This window comes from Phocoena sinus, chromosome 15 (genome assembly GCF_008692025.1).
Source record: "Phocoena sinus isolate mPhoSin1 chromosome 15, mPhoSin1.pri, whole genome shotgun sequence".
In the NCBI taxonomy this organism is placed as follows: Eukaryota; Metazoa; Chordata; class Mammalia; order Artiodactyla; family Phocoenidae; genus Phocoena; species Phocoena sinus.
Window position 1 is genome coordinate 82,088,159 of NC_045777.1, and position 23,529 is coordinate 82,111,687.

The following is a 23,529-nucleotide window of genomic DNA, read 5'->3' on the forward strand; positions in this document are numbered from 1 at the left end:
CCCAATACCGTAGCAAACATTTCTGTAGAATTCAACCAACGTGCTCCGGGCACGCATTTAGTGATGTGATTGGAATGCAGATTCTACTGTCCTGTTCCTTTTCTGCCTTTAGTCCTTTACAATATTTTAATGTTAAAAAACGATAACGAAACAGCGTCTTGAGCAAACAGATTTTGCTCCAACTTGCCGCAAAATTGAGGAAACAAAATACATGACCCTAACGTTTTGTTTCCCTTTCCTTTGAGAGGTTTAGAAGGTAAGGTGATGATGGATGTGATGACTGAAAGGCAGAAAAGAACTTCACAGTCGAATGTTCAAATCATAGCACTCTTCTTTTTTCTGCAACCAGGAGATGTATGACCCCGGATCAGCATAGTTTTCAGCTCACTAAGAAGTTTCTGGCAATCAGAGCTGTTTTTAAATGGAAGAGGCTGCCCTGGGAAGCAACGAGCTCCCCATCAGTGGAAGGATTTCATGCAGAAACGGGATAATCAGATGCCAGGAAATGTTTTCTCCAGCTCAACAAAGTAATTATACACTTGGTGCCTGCACATACCTACAACTGAATGGCGATTCCTCCATTGGGTGGGAGGAATGATCGAACCCTTTACAATTCTAAGATTCTATTACTGTATGACTTTATCATATCTTGGATCAAAACTGTCTTTCACACAAACTGACAAGAACAGCATTTCATCACTTTGTAATGTTTGATGTTTAATCATCTAAGACATAGTAGATTTTGGTGCTTAAGAGCTTAGCTTTTGGAGACAAAGTGATCTTGGTTCAAATGCTCGTTCTGCCACTTATTGGCTGTGTGACCTCGGGCAAGTGAATTAACTATTCTGAACCTCAAGTTTTTCCCAACTGTAAAATGAGGGCGCTAAGAAGTGAAACCACCTCATAATGTGAGGATTAAGTGAGGTGATCCACATAAAGCACTAAGCATGATGTTTAGAACACAGTAAATGCTCGACAGACATTAACACCAGGCTTCACTGAAGTTGTCATTCTCATTCAAGTCCTATACCACCTTTAAGTCTGTAATTCTGTTTGCAGGCAACAAGAGTCTCCTTGAGGGCCACCAACGAGGCCCTCTGACACTCACGGGTTGCATTAAGTGGGTGGATATTTGTCCTGAGTATGTTATTTTCTCTCTTCAATCAGTGGCTTTCAGCAAGAGCCACTCAATTCCATAATCCTTACATTATTTTCATTTTGTTCCCCAAACCTTACCCAAGTCAGTGCATCCCCTTCTACCTGAATTCCATCCCAGTTCACCAAAGTTAATGTCTCCCAATTGAATGGCCGCCACACGCCCGAAACTACCAGTGCCCTGCCCACCATCAGTGACGTGGTCCTCATTGCCTCATGGTGAGTGGCCAGCTCCACAGGGCATTCTTACAGGACTACTCATGGTGCCACACATCAGATCACGTTCCCTAAAGCAGAGCCTGAGACAAGGATTCAGAGCCATGTGATTTGTTGAGGGCGTGGAGGGGATGAGGGGATGGTACAGGAGCATGGATATAGTCTAATAAAGTCTAGCCTCAGCCTGATCCACAATGGGTGCGTCTGAAGCATAAACTGCACCAATTTCCCACCTTGAGGCACGTGAATCAGCCCTTTGTACCCCCATATCAATCCGTCATTGGCTAGCGGGTGGGGAGGACAGCTAACTCCTGGACGGGGCAGCTCTGATCACCTGAGGGCAATTCCCTCAGAGTCTCCGGAGAACAGAGTGAGCTGTGAGCACTTGGCAGACAAAACTCAAAGCAGCTGGGGGATGGGTATGGCAGCCTGGTAAAGGGGATCTGGACCAGGTACCAGTGTACAGCACACAAAATCAACAGGTATTTATTGGGTGTTTATTTGTAAGCCAGGCAGTCAGCAGAAGCAGGACTTCGGTGGCGCCCATAAGCGCCTCTCCCTCTCTCTAGCAAACAGGCTCAAGTTTACCCTCTTTTCCATGTCATCATCCTTCCCCCACAACCCCTACCCAGACCTTCCCACAGGCAGGGCTCACCAGACCAGGACCTCCCTGCATCTACTAACGTTTACTTTCAAATCCAGCTGCAACTCAAGTTGAAACTCCTTCTCTACGCCATTATCCTATGGGGGAGATCTATCTCCTGGGCAACTGGGAGTTGGTACATCTACTGCTTGGACGATTCCTGATTCAACTTGGTCCAATTCCTTCTACGGATATAGCTGCCCTCATTCTTGTGGGTAACAGAATAACCAGTCCACAGTCTGGCCCGTCTTCTCTCCTCTATTCCCCTAAGGTCCTGCTCCCCTCTCCCCAGGCTGTGACTGACCAACACAGTTTCTCCTGAATTTACAAACTTAACTTCTCTTTCTACTAGCTAACCATGATGCCAGGAGAATCAAGACAAAACAAAAAGGTAGAGTGTGTTTCATGGAGAAGTTGTAGGTTGAATAAGGCAGCGAGAACACATACCATCCAGCCTCTGAACCTCAATTTTGCCAAAACAGAAATACCTTAAGTCAATTTCTTTTGAAAAGGTTTAATACTCAAGATGAGAACGTCGCCTGGAGCATTCCAGTGGCTGGCATCACCACGTCTAGAAGAGGTTCATTGCTGAGGTACCCAAACCAAGATCATGCTGAAGGGTTCTTTCTTTCACTGTGCTCTTCCCTGAATAGATAAGCTGTCAAACAAGGCAGAAACTACAAATGTTTATTCCTACTGCATTTGTGAGGCTTTTCCCACTGTCAATGTTCTGAGAGTTGCATGAAGAATGAGTGCCATCTGAAGGCTTCCCTTCGTCCACTGTATCCTTAGGTTCTCTCCTGTCTAGACTCTCAAGCTTGAAGATGCAAACGAATGCATTTCTCAGTGGAAAAACAGCTATCTATCTGCTGTGGATGCTCCAGTGTCCTAAGTTCTAACTGAAGGATCTCAACAGATCCATAGGTTTGATGGTTAAGTTGGAGGAGATGCTTGAAGTTATTACATTCGTTATAGGAGTAGGGTTTGTCTTCAGGAAGGCTTCTCTAAAATCGTGTAAGAGCTGTTCTACAATAGAAACCTCTAGACACTTAAGGTATTTATGGGATCTGTCCTCTCGTGACTTCTCAGATGTTTAAAGAGGCTACAACTCCAACTGAAACTCATTCCGCATTCTTTACATTGAAAGGGTTTCTCACCAGTATGGATCCTCTGATGTTGATTAAGATGTGCCTTCAGAGCAAAGCCTCTGCCACATTCTTTACATTGATGGGCTTTCAGGTTGGAATAGCTTTTGGGATGTTGTTTTGTGTGGGAACACTGGCCAACGCTTTCTCTACACATATCCCATTTATAGGTTTTCTCTGCGGTATGAGTTCTGTAATGCTGAATGAGCTCCGAACTGTAATGAAAGGCTTTGCCACACACATCACACTTATAAGGCTGCTCTTGCAACTCAACCTTCTTATCCTCAATCACCGTTAAGTTCCAGCTGTACGCTTCCCCGCGGATGCTATTTTGTTCATTTTTCTGGCCCATGTGGAGCACCTGGTGTTCAATGAGGCTAACGTACTGAAAAAAGATTTCTCCACATTCATGACACTGATGGGATTTCTCTCTCGAGTGGAGCCTGAGATGCCCAGCAAGGTGTGAACGTCTCCCAAAGCCTTTCCCGCACTCATTACACTTAAAGGGCCTCTCCCCACTGTGCACACTCTGGTGCTGAACGAGGTGGGACCTCACTCTAAATGCTTTCCCGCACAAGGGACAGGTGTAGGGCTTCTCCCCAGTGTGGACCCGCTGATGCTGAGTTAGGTGTACACGCTGATTGTAGCTCTTCCCACACTCGTCACACCTAAATGGTTTCTCCCCGGTGTGTATTCGCTGATGCTGGATAAGATGTGCACTCTGAATAAAGCTTTTCCCACATTCGTTACATTTATGCGGTCTCTCTCCGGTGGAGGACTTTTTGTGGACATACGTGACTTCGCTGAAATTCATCCTCTTTGAAGAGGGTTGTCCTAGTATCTCTTTCATGGGAATTCCCTGCTTTCTATCCAATTTGCCCTGGTGTTTGTGGCCTTCTCCAAACTCTTGAACCTGAGAAACATTTCTTGGGATTATTCCGGTTGGTTCCATGTCTGCTTCTGAAAATTCTGAAATTTTCTTCTTAACATTCAATTTTGTATTCTTACTTCTTTTATCATTGCCTGAAAAGATAAAGAGGAAACACAAATGTTATCAGTTCTTTTACAGAAGAAAAACAAACTATCAGGCAAAAGAGGATAATCAAATGAAACTACGATGTAATAGGAGTAACAAAGGCGGGGAGAAGGGTGCATGGATGTGCTTGATGCTAACAGAAAAGAACCTTTCGGTGCCTGTTCAGGGAAAAGAACACAATGAAGAGAAAGCTTACTCGGGAGGGTGGTGAGAACGACTGAGGTTAGGCAATCACAGGGGAAAGCCAGACACTTTTATTACATAGGAAAGAGAGAAGGGAATTCTGAAATGGGAGAGGAGGTAGGAAATGTGGAGTCAGGGAGACAGAATGAGACAGAACAAAGATACACAAGTGGGGAGTTCCCTGGCAGTCCAGTGGTTAGGACTCCGTGCCTTCATTGCCGTGGGCCCAGGTTCAATCCCCTGTTCGGGGAACTAAGATCCTGCAAACTGCGTGGCAGCAGCCAAAACACAATTTTTTAATAAAAAATAAATTAAAAAAATGAAGATACACAAGTGAACAGTGAGAACTGATGAAAACTAGAAGAAAGGAGTATGAAGAGGATACAGAGTTGGAAGAATACCCGACTGGGAGCCAGGAAAAAAGAGAAATGAGCCAGTAGAAAATATTGTCAATACGATGGGTGACACATCAACCTCTGCTCTATGCCCTTAGCCAACACCCCAGCTTCCTTTTCCCTCCCAGGGCACCCGACACTTCTTTGGGAATGCTCCTGCCATCAGACCGTCAGCTCCAAGAGGGCACGGACAGTGTCTGTTCTGCTTACTGCTGAATCCCAAGCACCTAGGCACTGGAGGCGTTCCATAAACACAGCTGGATGAGCACACAAAGTATCCCTCCTTCGATCAAAAAAATGCGAGAAGTATTAACGCGGAAACTAGGCCGAAGAACAATTACAGGGAAGATATAAAAGATCCTATTTTAAAGCAGTTGCTTCCCAGGTTCGGAGTGCTATTGGATGGATTTCCCCCAAGAGGCAGTCGCCAAGGAGAAAGGGATCGAACTGGCTGAGGAGACAGCTGAGCTCGACCCAGGCCATAAAGACACCATGAGCTTCATAAGCTTCTATTCCATGTTGGAATAGGTGACAGCAGCTGTTAATGTGAATGACAAGTAGCTGGGCTTGGGGACACCAAAGGCGTAATTTAAAAATAAACACTTTGGCCAGTCTTCGAGTTTTCTGAAGAATATTAATAAAAGCCTTTAAGTTCACAGCACACTTTACAGTGATCGTATCCTTACAGAAGTCATGTGAGCAGATAAAAAAATAAGTACCAGCAGGAAAATTACTCAGCCTGATTCATAACTAAATTACTGAAAATGAAGACAGCAAAGAATTCTCTTCTGCTTACACAATTTGCTAACAACAACAAAAAAAAGTTTGATAGTTCTGGAAGAAATTTAGTACAACTGATACTCTCATATGTGGTATAATTGTTTTAAAAAGCAATTTGGCCATATGTATCAAGAACCATAAAAATGTCCTTGACCTTTCATCCACTAGTCCCACTTCTGGGCATCTATTATAAGGAAATACCCCCAAGTAGCGAACAAGGCATAAGCACAGTTATCAGGACAAAAGGGAAAAAAAATTAGAATTTCAGCTGGGGAACAGTTGAGTAGACCATGATATCTCTACACAATGCCAGGTTGTCAAAACTAACAAACAGGAGGGCCAAGCAACGCTGGAAAATGTGTGTGTCTAATATTTGATTGCACCCTATGAGTAGCCCTATATAGAAAAGGCTTATACAAAAAATGGAGGCACACTAAGTGAAACAGTTCTGCTAGTTAGGATGGTGGGATTATGGGTGATTTTTTTTCCCCTCCCACTTTCTTTCCCCCGAACTTCCTGTACAGTTGACCCTTGAACAACACGGGTTTGAACTGCAAAGGTCCGCTCATATGCAGGTATTTTTCAATAAATATGTACTACAGTCCTACACAACCCACAGTTGGTTGAATCCGAGGATGTGAAACAGCAATACGGAAGGCTGACTGTAAAGTTACATGTGGATTTTGGACTGCGAGGGGGTCAGCACCCCTAATCCCTCTGCTCTTCAAGGGTCAACCATACTATTATTACTTTAGCATTTTAAAGTAAGTGAAATAACTAAATTGGGAAAAGGGGGAAGAGGGAAGAAGCATGTAAGAGAGCCAAAGTCCTCACTTACGAAACAGAGAGTCAACAGATAATGTCTAAAATTCATGGGTCAAGCAACAGCCGTATTATTTTAAAATGTGGAATTATCAGAAGAAACAGGTAAGACTGCTGAGAGCAGCACCTCTGGGGAAAGAGAAGTTGTGGGGATGGCGGGGAGGGCATAGAGTTTTGCCAACTAATCTGACAATTAATTAAAGTACAAGTGATACAGACATAGAGAACAGCCAAGGTGGAGGGGGGTGGGGGAGGGAAGGACTGGGAGGTTGGGATCAGCAGATGCAAACTATTATGTAGAGAACGATAAACAACAAGGGCCTACTGTAGAGCACAGAGAATTATATTCAATATCCTATGATAAACCATAATGGAAAAGAATCTCAAAAAGAGAAGTATACATATGTATAACTGAATCTCGTCTGCACAGCAGCCATTAACACAACACTGTAAATCAACTATCTTCAGTAAAAAAATAAAAATTTTAAAAACCCCATAAAGTACGTGATAATAAAATAGACGGTAACTCTTTGTCCCTTCCTGCCACTGCTGCCAGGATCACTGCCCATCTGTCCGATAGTTCTAAGCTGATAAGGCAATTTCTGCCTCGTTTATGCTCCGAAGACAAACTGCTCACACCTACATCTTTGGGATTTCTCTCTGAAGTGGCGCTTGAGGTGCTCGATCAGGTGGGAGTGGCGCCCGAAGCTCTTCCCGCACTCGGGGCAGCCGTAGGGCCTCTCCCCGCTGTGCACGCTGTGATGCTGGACCAGGTGTGAGCTGACACGGAAGGCCTTCCCGCACACCTGGCACTTGTAAGGCTTCTCGCCGGTGTGCACACGCTGGTGCTGGGTGAGGTGCACGCGCTGGTTATAGCTTTTCCCACACTCCCCGCACTTAAACGGTTTCTCTCCCGTGTGGATTCGCCGGTGCTGGATGAAGTTGGAGGCCTGAAGGAAAAATTTCCCGCAGTCGTTACATCGGTGTCCTCTCTCGCCGTTGGTGTTTGGCTTCCGGTTCACGTCTGTGATGGCACCGAGGTCTCTTTTCTGGGAAGGGGTCTGCCTTGATTTCCCCATGGGGGGGTTGACCTGCCACCTTTCTACCACGCTGTGAGGGTCGCTAACTCCTCCAAACTCTTGACTCGGGGGGACATTTCTTTCAGGGCTTCCTGAGGTCATCCAGGGCGATTCGGCTTCATCAGAAATCTGCTTTACCATCAGTTCCACGTTGTCGTTCCTGGACTCGTAATCTGAGATAATAGAGGGAAAATGGAAACATTAGCTTATTCCCCGCATTCAGAAATAGCAGATAATTACATGAAACCAACACGTGCAAGCAAGGCGTGACTTTGTAAAGCCATCTGCAAAATGACTTCACAATACAGGGATGGGATGAAGAACACTGAAGCAGGAAACTGAGGCAGGTTAGGGAAGACAGAGCCGGCAAGAATGGTTCAAGGGGATGCGACTGGGAGAGCAGTCATTCCATTTAATGACAATCACATCCTCTGGGTACAGTACATCCGTACAGTACCTGTTTGGGAACACCTGTGCCAAGTCAACTGTTCTCAGTAAAATCTGATACTGGGTGATGCAGCTAACCCAGTCCTCACCTTCCTCTTCTTGTTTATTCATAGCCTGGAGAAGAAAGAGGATCTTTCTAGCTTTTTCAATCCCCAAAGAATCTCAGTTTGGTGTGAATTAGTCTAAAGGGGAAAAGGCGTTCTTTCTGTACCCAGAGAAGTCCTACAACTGTCGAGAGCTAGCTCACCACTCAGTGGTCATTGACGAACAGAGACATTTAAGAGGCTGCAATCGGGGCCTTCCCTGGTGGCGCAGTGGTTGAGAATCTGCCTGCTAATGCAGGGGACACGGGTTCGAGCCCTGGTCTGGGAGGATCCCACATGCCGCGGAGCAACTAGGCCCGTGGACCACAACTACTGAGCCTGCGCGTCTGGAGCCTGTGCTCCGCAACAAGAGAGGCCGCGACAGAGGCCTGCGCACGGCGATGAAGAGTGGCCCCCACTTGCCACAACTAGAGAAAGCCCTCGCACAGAAACGAAGACCCAACACAGCCAAAACTAAATAAATAAATTCTTAAAAAAAAGAGGCTGCAATCGGTTCCCCGTGTAACTGGATCAGCAGTATGTACTCCACTCAAAACACTGACATTCAATATAGTTTGCAAGGACAAACCTTCAGTAGTTAACAAAAAATAGGGAATGCTTTTTTTTTTTTTTTTTTTTTTTTTTTTAGGGAATGCTTTTTAAAGGATAGATAGATCATGGCCTACTGAGAACTTTCCAGTAAGGCTGTTTTGTAGAAAGAAAAGTAATTTTCAAACATTACATAAAAATGGTATTAAGCACTAATGTTTGCAGAGTGTGTACTATGGACCAGGCACTATGCCTTCAAGTGCTTTTCAGTTTTATGGCATTCAATCCTTACAATGACCCTTTGAAGGAGATACTATTACTATCCTTTTTTTGATATAGCGAGAAGTTGTAATTCTTGTACCATGAAGGCAACTTTAAATTTATTTTCTAACTATTTTTACTTAATTCTCTTCCTAAAAAGACATTTTAAGAGTGGAAACAAACACATAAACAAAAGAACTCTATCACAAAACCAAACTTTTTAGATGCTTTTTCCTCCTGCATTTAACTAGGCAAGTAATCTCAGCTATCACAATATTTCTTTTTCTTTTACTCTCATTTACTTATGTCCACACATTTTATTCTTATTAGAGCGCTCTCCCGTTCAGCAAGGCAAATAAGCTCATGGCTTTCTTTTTTCCAGGGGTGAATTTGAAAAAAATCACATGAGCTCCATGTATCTCTTTGGGACTATTCACAATCGCCCGTTTCCAGAGAAGGTGATGATACAGGCTGAGATACCAGTCAGCTTACAGGTTTGTTTTTTTCCTCTTTCCCTTCCCCTTCTCTGAGTACATGAGGAGCTTTCTGTTGATTCTCCTGATTTATGTGTATGTCTGACAGAGAGCTGTGTTCCTTGTTCAACACTATGCCCGGCTGCTTAGTAATGCATTGGGGGCGGGGGGGTGAGGAGGGAGTTGGTTCCAAAACACCCAATCAGCAGATTCGGTGCTTTACAAATTCACGCTTTTCAACCTCACTGGTACCTCACACTGGCATCCTACATTTCTAAGGCTGGCTAGTTTCCCACTCATTCTTCTCAGCAGCTACATCAAAACGTCTTCATCGTGATCTCCAAGATAGATCACTGTATTTAAAAATAAAGGAGTGGGGCTTCCCTGGTGGCGCAGTGGTTGAGAGTCCGCCTGCCGATGCAGGGGACACGGGTTCGTGCCCCGGTCTGGGAGGATCCCACATGCCGCGGAGCGGCTGGGCCCGTGAGCCATGGCCGCTGGGCCTGCGCGTCCGGAGCCTGTCCTCCGCAACGGGAGAGGCCACAACAGTGAGAGGCCCGCGTAACGCATAAAAAAAAAAAAAAAAAAAAAAAAAAAAAAAAATAAAGGAGTGTTCTGGCACAAACTTGCCTACACACACACTGTGTCTAGAGATGCAATCAGGAAGCTTAACTAACCGTCACTGCCTCTGTGCGGGAAACGGAGGGACTGAGGGTCGGGAGATTCACTTCTCACTTTAAACCCACTTAAACTATTCGGATAATTTTTACCACGTGCGTGCGAACCAAAGTCCTCGCTGCACTCAAACCTCTGCTCCACCACCCACTCCATCACCTGCTCACTCGCAACAGGTGACTCTGTCTCCTATTCCAGGGAGAGTTTAAACTATCCAGTCAAGACCTCCTTGGACATCCTACAACCACAAGTGTCAGCGTGCTGGCAGCCTGATTCTCCCGTCCTCCCCTTGCCTCACAGCAGAAGAGCTGACCCTCCCACTCACCGAGGTCAATCTTTCCTCCCGAAGGGGCCTCACCAGGCCATTCTGTTTTCCAGGGACTTCCTCACTCTAGCATTTCATACTCACTCCCCACCAGCCCTCGCCCAGTGACATTTCAGTGTGCTTAAAACTTCTCCCGTTAACAAAGACAACATACAAAAACCACCCATCCATCTACACCAGGTACGCCGTCGGTGACCAGCCCTCTTTTGCTTCGCCTTCACAGACAATGTTCTTGAAAGTTTATCTACAATAGCTTTCTCAAATTCTCTCCTGTGCAATCTTCCAAGAAACTGTCTCTTGTTCTCCAACTTCCCAGCCACTCCATTGAAACGGCTGTCTCCACGATTCATTCACTAATTTTTAAAAATCTCACTTCTAAATTTGATGGATACTTTAAAAATCGTGACCACCTCTGATGCTGTTAGGAACCCACAGGATGAAAATTCTCGAATGTGGTCTTCCCAGAGAAGCTGAAGAGGCAGAAACCACCGAACATGTTCTTAGGGTAGAAGAGTTTACTCAAGTTGTAAAGATATTGTAAGAAAAAGATGAATAATGAGAAAAAAAAAAAATCAGGACTTCCCTGGCGGTCCAGTGGTTAAGACTCCACGCTTGCATGGCAGCGGGCACGGGTTTGATCCCTGGGCTGGGAAGTTCTGCATGCCGCGCGGTGCGGCCAAAAAAAAAAAAATCAGAAAGTAACAATTCAAAACCCCTTGGAGAATGGTACAGAAAAACTGCGCCAAGTTCTGCAACTCTGAAACCCATTAAATACCTATAAAGTAAGTGAAAAAGATAAAACAATACTAATCAACTCAAATCAGACAAGAAAGGTATTTGAAATTAATTTTAAAAGAGAATGAAAAAAATTTGCATTAAATATGATAATATTTATACTACATAAATAATTCCTTGAGACCACCACTAAGATCCCAATAGATAAACAAGCAGAGGGCATATGCAACTAAATCAAAGAAAACACAAATATATATCAACAGTAATAAAGGAAATGGAAAATTTGAGAGAGAAGTCAATTTTACTTTTTAAATAAAAGCCTGTGCGTGAACTAAACCCTTAACGATACAAACTGAGATAATGTTTTTCAAAGGAAATTTGGCATTAGAGTATATGTATTCCATCTAAAGTCTACTTGATAGTGATCAATATAGTGTGCTTGACAGTGATTCTTCCAAAAGAATTCACTCAAAAGAAGATAAAATTCATAAGCTTCAAAATGTCTGCCACAGTGCTGAGATTTTTCACAATTGCTCCAGGCAGCACAATCAAATATTAGTTTCCAAGATCGTAACTTAGAAATAGGTTCAAAATCTTATCTGGGGTGCAAAATTCAAGAAGGGATAAGACATGTAAAATGCAGATGCCAAGGCAAACGTCATAAAACAAGTACCGGTGATGTGAGAATGGTAATAGAGTGAACAAGTTGCCACCCATGCGTGAGAGGAAAGGAAAAGAATGAATGCTACTGAGACACAGTAATAACTACTTCAATGAACGGTTATTCAGCAAAGTCTGAGATGCTTTCACAAATGAGAATATTCAGTTAACAATGATTCAGTTTGTCAAGGAACAGAGTACAATCACTACTACAACTCTGTTAGGATCCAATCCTGTTAGCCTTAAGCTAAATATAACATTTGCTGGATTGCGAATACTATCCCCAAAGCATTATCAGTCCTCAATTTTACTCTTATTATGATGGAGATAATCAGAATAAGCTGAATAAGAAAAAAAGAAAGAAAAAAAGAGAGAAGGGTGATTTACTCTTTCACAGACAAAAAAAAAATACGCAAAGTCACAGTGATTAAAACATACATGCTTTTACAGAATGTGCTATAAATATTCTTAATAACAAAATGAAGATGTCCTAATCCATGCAGACGAAATCATTCTTACCCATAGAAGTAATACTCCCATAATTCTCCTTCCTGTCATCCCTATAGAGGGACTTCTGGGAATGGTCCAAATGTCCCCATTCCTCCAGGATGAAGGATACAGCCACGTCAGCCACATCTTCAATTTTCACCAACTTCTGAAACACGAGATCTCCACTAAATTCCCATTCCCTAGGTTCAAATTTGGAGCGAGGGGAGGAACTGGGAGCCTTAAGGAAAGAAAAAGGGGAGGGGCTGTGCTTCACAGAGGATGGGGGAGCAGAACAGAAAAAGACAGAAAAGCACAAACCCAAGATGGGCCCGGTCTCTGGTTAAAGAGACAGAACCCTGATAAAGACTCAGGCTTAAGGCAGCTACTTGTCCAAAATCAGACGTGGGTCCTCAATGTGGGCACAGGGACACCGGCTCACCTGGGACCCAGCTGAGAGAAGTGAGGCTGTCAGCTCCTGGCTGTCCTTCAGGGGAAGGGAGGGAACTTGGAGAGCAGGAAGGGCTGAGGGGGGGAGAAAAAGAGGTGTCAGTGAGAATCCCTCTACCCAGTTCCAATTGTCATCATGTTCCGCTTTTTGCTCAAGGATCCACAATGGCGCCCTGTGGCATCAAGACCAAATTCTTCTGCTCAGCCTTCAAGACACTCTACATTCTGGGCCCCCCACACCTACCCTATACTCACCCTTCCCCTGAGAAAAACTAGACTGCCTGTGTTGGTCAGGCGAATCCTGCTGCTGACTGGGGATGGTACCATTCCCCTATAAAGGATGCTCTCTGCTCTGCCCAGGTCAAACCTAGTCACCTCAAAGAACCTCCAAAGGCCCACTCTTCCGTGAAGCTGAAGCGCTGCCTAGAGCCAGGGCTTCCCAAGCTCTGATGTGCAAACAAATCCCCTGGGGGTCTTGGTACAGGGCAGACTCTGCCTCAGGTGTTCCAGGGCAGCCCCCATGTTCCGCGTTTCTAACAAGCTCGAAGGTGATGCTGGTGGTGCTGCGGCGCTTTGGACCTCACTTTGATCAGCAAGGCCTTATCACGCTCTCTCCCTTCAAAAAATGACTGCGGCTGATTTATAGTCAGCCAACTAGCTTGTATTAAGTCTACTCTGTGTGTTCTAAGAATAGGCAGATAAAACAATTCTTGGGGTTTCCCTGGTGGCGCAGTGGTTGGGAGTCTGCCTGCCGATGCAGGGGACACGGGTTCGTGCCCCGGTCTGGGAAGATCCCACATGCCGCGGAGCGGCTGGGCCCGTGAGCCATGGCCGCTGAGCCTGCGCGTCCGGAGCCTGTCCTCCGCAACGGGAGAGGCCACAACAGTGAGAGGCCCGCGTAACGCATAAAAAAAAAAAAAAAAAAAACAATTCTTGCCTTCCAAAACCTCACCGTCTGATGGGGAGGGCAGACATGGAAGCTTTACTCCTGGCACAGGGTAAAGAGTATTATCCTCAAAGTTCACCCAAGTTCCTGCAGGAACACAGAGGCAGGGGCATCTACAGAGTGGAGAGCAGGAGGTGGGAGCACCCGGAAAGCCCTTCCACAGGAAGTGACTCTGGAAGCAGGGGTGGGGTGGGATGAGGTGGGATGAGGGTGCTTTCTGGGTAGAGTGAATCACATGTGCAAGGCCCGGAGGGGCTGGTCTCTAGATGCTAGTGAACATTTGACCCTCTGCTGTCACCTCTGCTCTCCTCTGTCCAAGATTCATGGTGCATCCGGATCTGTCTACATGCACCCTGACTTGGAGATCCACCTGGTATCAACCTTTAACACGACGATTTAGACCTTTCTATGGTGTCCCCGGTCCCAGAGATGTATGTGCATATGTAGCTTGCTTGTGTCCAAGGACTGGGAAGTAAGGAGCAAAGACCCAAAATAGAGGAGATCGTGGTTAGAAATGAAAGCCGAAAACAGACACGGGATCTGAACCCAGGAGTGTGGTTACAATCAAAGTACGACGTGAAAGAGAGGGATGAACATAGTCTATACACAAACAGTAATTATGTTCCAGTCATAATTGGAATAATGAGAATAATTACATTCTAAATAATCCCACTTATTTTTTTTGAAGTTCCTGTGAAACCTGTTGTTTCTAACTTTTAAGTAAACAACTTTGGCCCTCTCAAGATGAAATGAGTCCCAGAGATGGAAAGCCAGCTCTCGGTGCCATCAAAGGCATGAAGGATGCAGCATCTTCCAGGGTGTAAAACAAACCAACCCAAACCAACCCTTTTGTTGGAATAAGGAAAGTGGCCAGGGTCTGGCTAACAGGGCAGAGAAGAGAAGCACCACTGAGGGAGCAAAGACGAGCAGCCTGATCCGATGAGACTGTGTGTGTGAAGGAAGATGACAGGGATCAGAAGGGGACACGGTTCTGCGCTGGGAGAGCCTGGAGGTAAAGCAGGCAGCGCAGCTCAGTATGGGGTAAACGTGCAGACTTACAGCCAGACTGCCTGGGGTAACATCCCAGCTCTGCCGTGTAATAGCTTTGGGACTTTGAACAAATTATTTAACCTCTGAGGGCCTCAGCTTCTTTTTTTTATTTATTTATTTATTTATTTATTTTTGTGGTACGCGGGCCTCTCACTGTTGTGGCCTCTCCTGTTGCGGAGCACAGGCTCCGGACGTGCAGGCTCAGCGGCCATGGCTCATGGGCCCAGCCGCTCCGCGGCATGTGGGATCTTCCCTGACCGGGGCGCGAACCCGTGTCCCCTGAATCGGCAGGCGGACTCTCAACCACTGTGCCACCAGGGAAGCCCGGGCCTCAGCTTCTTAATTTCTAATATGAGAATAACAATAATACTTAGTCCATGGGGTTACTGTGGGCATTAACCCTTGGAATGCCAGCTAGGTCTACTAGGTACAATTCTGGGTTTGGGGGTTCTCTTTTTCTGGACAGTTTCAACTATTTTTAAAGACTGGAATGACATGACCTTTATTCTTTTAGAGGTCTTCTGAAGAACAAAAAGAATATGTTAGTATTATTAAAAAATAAAAGAAAACTCTTATTTTGTAATTTCCATACGGATCCATTGGACCTTTTTACAAATCTAGGATACATTTTGGGATCTGAATGATCTTCTATCTCCTGTACCATGAAGCACTCTTCTAGTTCATCATCCTAGGAATTATTTCATTTTTACTAATTATTCATTAATGAGTCTTAATGTTAGCACGAAAAGACTAAAATTATAAGAAAATGGGAGAATAAAAGAAATATTCAGGATCAGGCAATAGTGAAATAAACCATTGTTCTTCACTGTTCTCAAAGTATTAAATACATTCCCCAGAGTTCTGCATCATCTTCAGGAAGGTTTAAGGCTGTTGACACCTGTTTTTAGCTTTCATTGACCACAGTCGAGAATTCAGAATTTCTCACTTTCCACCCACCCATATCGACAAAGAGAAGAAAATGTGCGTGGAAGACATTTCACTACTAGCAGGTGAATGAGAAGATGACACAGAGAGCAGTGTGCTAAAGACAGTATGAAACTGAAGGCATAGGAGAAAACTGACAGAGTCTGCCAATGACAATATCCTAGATGAATCTTCCCACACTCAAGAAACAATGATAAACACTACATTTCTAATTCCAAAAAGGAGCTATGACACCTTATCCGATCATTCAACAGGAAGGACTTCATCACGTAATATTTTGCAACAAGATTCTGGACCATCCCATCTTGCTAAAAGGACATATTCATTTTACTAAAAGGGGTGGTATTGAGCGACAGTATTCTCTCATTTTTTTATGATTTTTATATTATCAAAACATACTTGATACAAAGAGGTTTAATTCTTACTAAAGTTCCTTTAAGATTTATTTTTCATTATATTTTGATTCTTCTGTAAGTATTCATAAAATGACTTAAAAATATTTTTAAAAAAAATAGAAAGGACCCATTGGCCCCAGATGTTAAATGGTGAAGACTGTTTTTCCTGGTACTACACTGAGGGTTAAATGAGTTCATACACATAAAGCAGCTTAGAACAGCTCCTGACACACAGTAAACACCACATAAGTAATAGTTACTGTTACCACAGTGAAAGAAAAGCTGGAAAAGCTTAGAGCAGTGAGACTTCAAGGCCAACCACTACGAGGAGCCCGGAAGAAAGGCTGGGGCCAAACAGGAAATTTGAGTTCACAATTCCTTCTCCACATTCCGAAATCCCAAAGCTTTAAATACCAAAAGTTTTTTGTTTTTCATTAAGTTGGCCATTGAACTAATTTGACAGCAAAACCTGACCAGAACTGATATGAAGCTATTTGAAGTTTTTATTTAATCCACTTACTGTAACCAGGCATACATTTCACTGCCGAAATACTAAATTAATGTGCGATTATGGGGTCACACTTCAAATCCTGATGGCAGTGCACTGTATGTAAATCAGATCCTCTTACTAAATCTGAAAAATTCTAAGTTCTAAAATATATCTGATAGCAAGAGTTTCTGATTAGTGATATTAGACTTGTGGACATATATCATCATAAATGAGACACTCAGCTGCCCACTTTTCTTCCTTGATGTATCTCATACCGGTTAATAACAGTGAGGGCAAGAGGGAGGGAAGGAGAGAAAGAGAGAACAGACGCTCTACAGGTCCTCGTGAAGCATGGCTTAAAATCAGATTTCACATGAATGGCTGAACAGCGAGAAGTGCAGTGAGGAACGGGAGAGCTTTGTCTACCTGAGCCTTAGGACAACAAAATGAATGAGGTAGAGCTGGAAAACTGTTGCAAAACCATGATAATACTTTTGTAAAAGACTTCTGTACATCTTTTAACAGTACCTGTACTTAGAGCTGTCGTCATCTGCAGCATAGCTCTCGAAGGACACTGGTTATTGGTACGACTCCTAGCCAGCCTGCGAGCTGACCAGGGACCCGATTCCAGGCCCCCACCCCTTCCCAACCTCCAGATCCACTGACTGCGGAGAGGCTGCCCAGCCCCAGGTCTCTCTACAGATACCGCTTACCCACACGGCCAGGGAGCCCACATCCACTCCACTGAAGCCCAGATCCTCACCGTTTTCCTCCCGAAGATGAGGCCTCTGCGGCTCGCGTTCAGGCTGCGGGTCCACGGGCAGGAGCTGGTGACTGAAGGACTCGGGCCCGGCTCCAGGCGGCACGACCTTCGGAGGAAGCACTTCAGCACACGCAACGACCTGACAACCACAGTCACACCAATCAGCACGTTACAGGAAAGGCTACGAAGGAGCCCAGCAGGGTCACGTTACTCTTTCATTCACTCCTTGGCCAAGTATTTCACGTGCATCTACAACGAGCCAGGACTAATTACCCAATTGCTGCATAAACACGTTGTAGTTGAAGACGACTTCCATTAGACATGTCGACACGTTAATAAATACACAGTTATAAACTGTGTTATATGTGAAAAAGGAGAAGAAAGTGGTGCCATGAGGCAAAACAGATGAGACCTACTTTAGACTGGGTGGCCAAGGAAGGCTCTTCTGAGGAAGTGTCACTGAAGTCAACACGTAGAAGAGGAAAGAAGCCAGCTGAGGGAAAAGTCAGGAGTGTCCCAGGCAGACAGAATGACATAAGCAAAGACACCCAGGCAGAAAGCCAGTGTGGGCCAAGTTTAGTGAAGGGGGGAGAGGGTGAGAAACGAGCTTGGAAAGGTCAACACAGGACACAGGAAGTCACCCTCAAAGCCCCAGACGACCAGGTTCAAGTAGGACAGACCAACCACAAGAGCGGTGTGTCTCCGTCTTTCTGCTCTTTGTTCCTGCACAACCCTAGGGTACACAACCGGTCCCTAAAATCTGCCTCTTCTGGAAGGTACTAGCTCAGTGCCATCCTAGCAGGTAACAAGATCCGGCTTTGAGATAGAATTGCCCTCCCCTCCCCAACCCCGCCACCGTCCCTTACGTTTCAACGCACTTTCAGTTTTAACTCTCCCAGTAGTGGCAACACGTGGCACAGGGGTATTACATTAAGAGGCAGAGGCAGCACAGTTGTGGCAAATATGACTCTACACGGAAGTGTGTGTGTCCTTGTGGACCTGCTCAGGACAAGAGTTAAGATGATGCCAAGTACGTCAAAGGGCTCCTGGGCAACGAAGAAGCAAAGCAGCCCTTGAGGACCCCTGAGAGTAGGACAGAGAAACCAAGGAGGAGGGGTAGAGGATAAAGCCTGGGAAAAGGCTTGCTAGAGACAAGAACTACCTGGAGATAAAGGTGAGAAACAATGCCAGGGATACAGAGGGCAGGCAGAGAGAAAGGCAAACAGTGAGCTGTGCAGGCCCTCAGGAAAACCCCCCTCTCTGGGCCTCAGATCCCTGACCTACCATCAAGAAATGATCTCTGTGCTCCTTCCACAGATGGGGTGCATATCCCAATGACAGGGGTCAATGTGTAATATCTGCTGTAAGTCATCCATTTAAAAATGCTTTCTGTTTTAAACTATGATTTTGAATATTTATTACCATAAAAAAGTAGGGAAAGGTTTGTCCGCTAATGTCCCAAAAAGGTTTAAAAAAGGAATAACCAGATGGCACCAGGAACCTTTACTTCTTGTCCTGACAGAAGCAATAGAAAGGTTCAAACACTCCGGTCTGCAAGACAATTATTCAGCTCAGCTGCAGGGTCTGGCGGCGGGTCCCCAGCAACTCCCTCTGCTGTCCTCTTGCCTCATGGAGTGAGCTAACCCAGCTGAAGAGCCTGAGGATGTTCTGGAGTATTGAAGTACCCCTGACCCAGAGGGGAAGAATAATGAGACTGGTACCTTACACTGAAGGGCAATGGCTCTGAAGAATGAGGGAAATTCTCTAACTAGCTTCAAAGTCTTGTACACCTAGGATCCCATGACTTTTGTTTCTTTGCTATAAAAAAAAAAAAAAAAAATTAAAGTTTCAGAAATGTGAGCCTAGCAACAAGAGGGAGGTAGACAGAGTCAGGTGATAAATGAGTAAGAAAGGACAAGAAGACGTAACAATGTAAAGATACGGAACCTCCCTAAATTAACATCCGATTTCATGCAATCCCAGCAAAAAATACCGACAGGATTTTTGGAGTGGTAGAAGGTAAATAATTCTAAAGTTCATATGGAAAAGAAAATATATTGAAAAAAAAATTTGGAAGGGGGAGGGCAGACCTATTGACCAAAACACTTTACATAACTCAGATAATTGAAATACTGATATGTAAACAGACAGTAAGATCAATAAAATAGAATAAAAAGACCAGAAATGGACTCAAATACACGTAAAAATCTGGTATGTAATCAAGATGGCATTTTAATCAGAGAAGGAAAAAAAAAGGGATTGCGGTATAAGTTGCTGGGGCAACTGGACAGACATCTGGAAAAAAAATTAAGCTATAACCACACCAAACACCCTACACCAAAATGAATTCCAGATGGACCTATCATTTCAAAGGGTAAAACAAAAACAACAACAACCATAACAAAAACGTGGGGAAGAAACGATAAGTTTCTTATAATACTCTAGTGGAGAGGGCCTTTCTAATTATGGCACAATTCCCAGAAACCATAAATTAAAAGATTTAAACTGACTGCATAAAAATTAAAAAACCCGGCAAAGCAAAAATCTCCATAAGCAAAGACAAACAACAAAGCGGGAAAATAACTCTTGCAACTCAGATGGCAGACACAGTGCTTACTTTTTCTAACAGGTTAATATAAACAGGTCACAGAAAAGGGTATATGCACAGCCTTCTAAAATATGTACACTGATCAAACTCACTCATAAGAAAAAATGCATATTAAAATTGCACAGAAATATTGCATGTTTCAGATTGACAGTAATCAAAAAGTTGGATAACATCGTGTTATCAGGCTGCAAGCAAAAAATTTCTCTCATACATGGCTGTTGGGAATATAAGCTGGTATAACCTCTGCAGACAGCAATCTGTCAACAGCTGTCCAAACTACAAATGCAATGCGTACGGGCTCTGAGCCAACAATTTGACTTCTGAGTTTTGATTCTACAACTAATGATGTATATAAAGGATATTTATTGCAGCAAAGTCTGTTGCAGTAAAGATTCAGAAACAATCTAAAGGAACACCATAAATGGCCTTCAACAGGAGTTAAATTATGGTACATCCATACAATGGAACACAATGCAGTTTCAAAGAGTGAGGCAGTTCTCTTTGCACTAACATAGAACAAGCCAGGATATACTATAAGAAAAAAAGCAAGAGGCAGAAGTGCACAATGATGTGAAAACATTTGTGTTTTTTAAAAAACAAGTCATACACATATACTCTAATATACACAGAATACAGTGTATCTCTGTAAGGATAGACAGGTATCATGGGACAATGGTCGCCTCTGGTGAGGAGAACTCTGGCGGCTGGGGAATTAGGGGTGGGAGGGACACTTACTTTTCATTATAACCTTATGTACATTTTGAATTTTGTATTATGTCACCACTCAAAAAATAAATACAGTAATTTAAAATTGAAATAAAATCGCAGACTGTCTTCTCCACATTAACAAACTGCATACTGCTTCTCTTTGCTCGAGTGGCAGGATATCTCCACAGTGCACCTAATCCCAGGAGAACAAAAGAATATGAATGAAGCACCAGGGCGCTCAGGATCTCACCCCTGCTCAGCAGCTCCTCAACTCTCTTCCTCTCCTTCCTCATTGCCTGAAGGTCTCCTCTTTCACTCACCTGTTGTCTGCGTTCCTCTAGTTCTCTTTCTATATTTTCTACCACGGCCACAGCCTCTTCTCCATTTTCCGGGTGATGTTCTCTCACCCAGGTCTGGAACTCTTCAGGCAGGATGGTCAGGAACTGCTCCAGCACCAGCAGCTCCAGGATCTGCTCCTTGGTGTGCAGCTCGGGCCGCAGCCACTCACAGCAGAGCACCCGGAGCTGGCTAAGGGCCTCCCGGGGGCCTGACGCTTCATGGTACTGGAAGTGCTTGAAGCGCTGGTAGAAAGTCTCAAACACGGGCGGATTGTACTCCCTCATCCAGGTGCAATCTTCTTCTTCCACCTTCACTATCAGAAGGTCTTCTTGCTCTGGTGAAGTCTCCGCGGGAGGGTCTAAGTCTATAACTTCCCCAGATCCTGTCATTATCATTCCAACTCAGAGGGATCTCTCTCCAGGTAAGTTGGGTTACACGGACCAAACTTGTTTTCTGCTCTTTGAGATCTTCTGAAGGACACTTTCCTTAGCGTGCAACCTACTGATATATTGGAAATCGTTATTAGCAAAGAGATGACAAAGAGGTCATCTATCCTAAAGATGATCACCCAACAGAGTAATTTCCTTAAAAATTACAAGACAGCCATCACTCCACCCACAAAATAATGACCAACGGAGAATATTTCCAACATTTAAAAAGTGTAAAGGAGAGCAATAAAACTCTGACATACGGCCTCATGAAATACAATTTTTGTGGTGAAGAACATTAAATTTTATGTAAATAACAAGACGAGACTTACTAACTAGTCCAGACGCAGCCGCTCCTTCTCTCTACCACAAGCCAAACTTAAGTCAGAACAGAAGTCAAAAACATTACAATGGTCAAAATTCGTCCTGTCCCTCAACCCCTAAGAGCTTGACAGACCAACGGGAAACTTCATGGGTCCCGAAGAGAGCCAAGGTTTTAAGTACAGATTTTGCACCTGGATTGCCCACAATCGCTCCTGACCCCGATCCACGGAAACCGGCCCGGTCAAGGTTAGGGACAGGACCCTCGTCTGTACACAAAGGCCATTCCCTTTCCTCAAGGCCACAGTCCCGGGGAGCTCCCCTGGAAGACCAAGCTCCCGCAGCCAAGGCTGGGAAGACGGGTTTCTTCTTACAAACAGAGAGAAAGCCGAAGCCGACACTTCGCAACACTTCTTCGCCGGAAGTAAGCAAGTCCAAGCTTTCCCTGACCGGCGGGTAGAGCCATAAATCCCACCCCCGAGAGCACTTCCGAGTCCTCTCTAGGAATCCCGGAGGTCCCCGCCTCACCGCGGGAGGAAAGTGCCCGCCCCAGGCCCCGCCCCAGAGGGGCTGTGGGCCAACCGGCGGGGAGATGAGGCGCCGGCCCGGGATCCCAGTCCAACCTCCAGTAACGCGGCCATTCCCCGCCCACCGAGCCGCAAGTACAGCAACGCTAGAGCCGGGGAGAAAACCCAGCCACCCTCTTCGCCACCCAACCCCACAGCCATTTAAACAGCCCGAGCCCGTCCCTTTTCTTAGAGTGGGGGCAGGGGGCGGGGTCTTAGGTGTCTGGAGCGCTTGCTAAGACAACAGTTGCTAGTGTCTGATTGGCCGTGGAACTTGCGCTCCCTCACCCCCAACGCTCTGCGCCCCAGTTCGAAGTACGTCCGTACCTTTCTGCGAGCCCGCAACCCTCACTTCTCTTTCATGGACTCTTCGGTTTCTTCACCTGAATCCTCGCCACTCCCCTCACCCCGTCTCCAGACACACCCACCGCTTTACAACCGTCGTCAGCTCAGGCGGCCGAAACCTCTGAGGTCAGACCCCTGAGTCCCCAGCGGCTCCAGGGACTACATCTCCCAGGAAGCCTCGCGCGGGCCGCGCCCTCCAGCCAATAGGGCCGTGACTCAGCCTCAGTCTTGTGGGCCTATCAGAATGCGGGAGAGCAGGGAGGCGTTTCCTCGGCGACCCCAGTGGAAGGCTGAGCGCGTCGGGAGAGAGTCCCCCCTCCGGGCTGGGGAGAGTAGGGGCTGGAGCTCTGCATCCTTGCAAAGTGAGAGGAGCCGTCTGTACAGGGCCTTTCTAGCCAAGGGGATCCCATCCTTTTTTTTTTTTAACGGCGACGTCTGTATTTATTGGGTAGAAGGGCCGGGTGCTGGGATTAGAGGTTCATAGTAACTCCGAAGCCAACAGGTTGCAGCAAGAGGAGCCGCGAAGCACAGATTTTCACTAGAGATAAGCAACTTACCCTCTCGGGATCCCATCTTTAATAGTCTCGTTTTTGTATCCGTTTGCAAAGCTCTTCGACAGGCACAAGAGTCACTGTCTTACAAGTGATGAAGATGAATGAGGCTCACCGACTCCACTCTGAGTGGCATATATCCTTGGATACTCCAGGCGTTATTTTTTTAGCGTAGGTTGTGAATTTTCACTCAAATCAGGGATGGAGTTTTGAGAATGCCTTGCTCGCGCCATGGTCTACCTTATGGGAATGAAGAAATGCAGAAAATCCCCTACTATCTCCAGAGAGACCTGGAGACGCTTAAATTGACACTGCGGTATGTTTGGTGCAATGTAGTATCTGTATTTCCCTTTTTACATTTAGAACCGTCAAAAGTTCAGACAAAAAAAAAAAGTAAAACCAATGAATCACTGAAGTGGTAATTAGTAAAAGTTTATTGTTCACACACCGAAAAGACAGTTAGCAAACTGGGAGCA

At 45.1% G+C, this 23,529-nt stretch overlaps 1 protein-coding gene across 8 annotated transcripts; it reads right to left on the bottom strand.

Moving 5' to 3' along the window:
- Window positions 1-1,854: 1,854 nt before the first annotated feature.
- ZKSCAN5 (zinc finger with KRAB and SCAN domains 5) lies at window positions 1,855-22,612 on the bottom strand. Of its 8 annotated transcripts, XM_032604724.1 has the most exons (8): window positions 22,485-22,539; window positions 21,603-21,648; window positions 20,824-21,343; window positions 17,188-17,326; window positions 12,591-12,673; window positions 12,182-12,317; window positions 7,019-7,627; window positions 1,855-4,182 (listed from the first exon to the last, which is right to left on the bottom strand). In XM_032604724.1, exons 3-8 carry the CDS (start codon window positions 21,235-21,237, stop codon window positions 3,056-3,058), a joined length of 2,508 nt encoding a protein of 835 aa, XP_032460615.1. In that variant the 5' UTR covers window positions 21,238-21,343; window positions 21,603-21,648; window positions 22,485-22,539; the 3' UTR covers window positions 1,855-3,055. The 8 variants fall into 8 exon arrangements, with proteins under 8 accessions (XP_032460615.1, XP_032460617.1, XP_032460616.1 ...); XM_032604726.1 differs by lacking the exon at window positions 21,603-21,648 and having other exon boundaries at window positions 20,824-21,340; window positions 22,485-22,612; XM_032604725.1 differs by lacking the exon at window positions 21,603-21,648 and having other exon boundaries at window positions 22,485-22,594.
- Between the last annotated feature and the right edge of the window lie 917 nt (window positions 22,613-23,529).

Excerpts from the sequence above, each read along its gene's own strand:
- ZKSCAN5 (XM_032604726.1), bottom strand. The coding sequence starts at position 21,237 with ATGATAATGACAGGATCTGGGGAAGTTATAGACTTAGACCCTCCCGCG. Across the intron at positions 17,327-20,823 it reads TAGAGGAACGCAGACAACAG|GTCGTTGCGTGTGCTGAAGT; the intron begins GTGAGTGAAAGA and ends TGTGGTTGTCAG. Across the intron at positions 7,628-12,181 it reads TGGGAGTATTACTTCTATGG|ATTACGAGTCCAGGAACGAC; the intron begins GTAAGAATGATT and ends CTATTATCTCAG.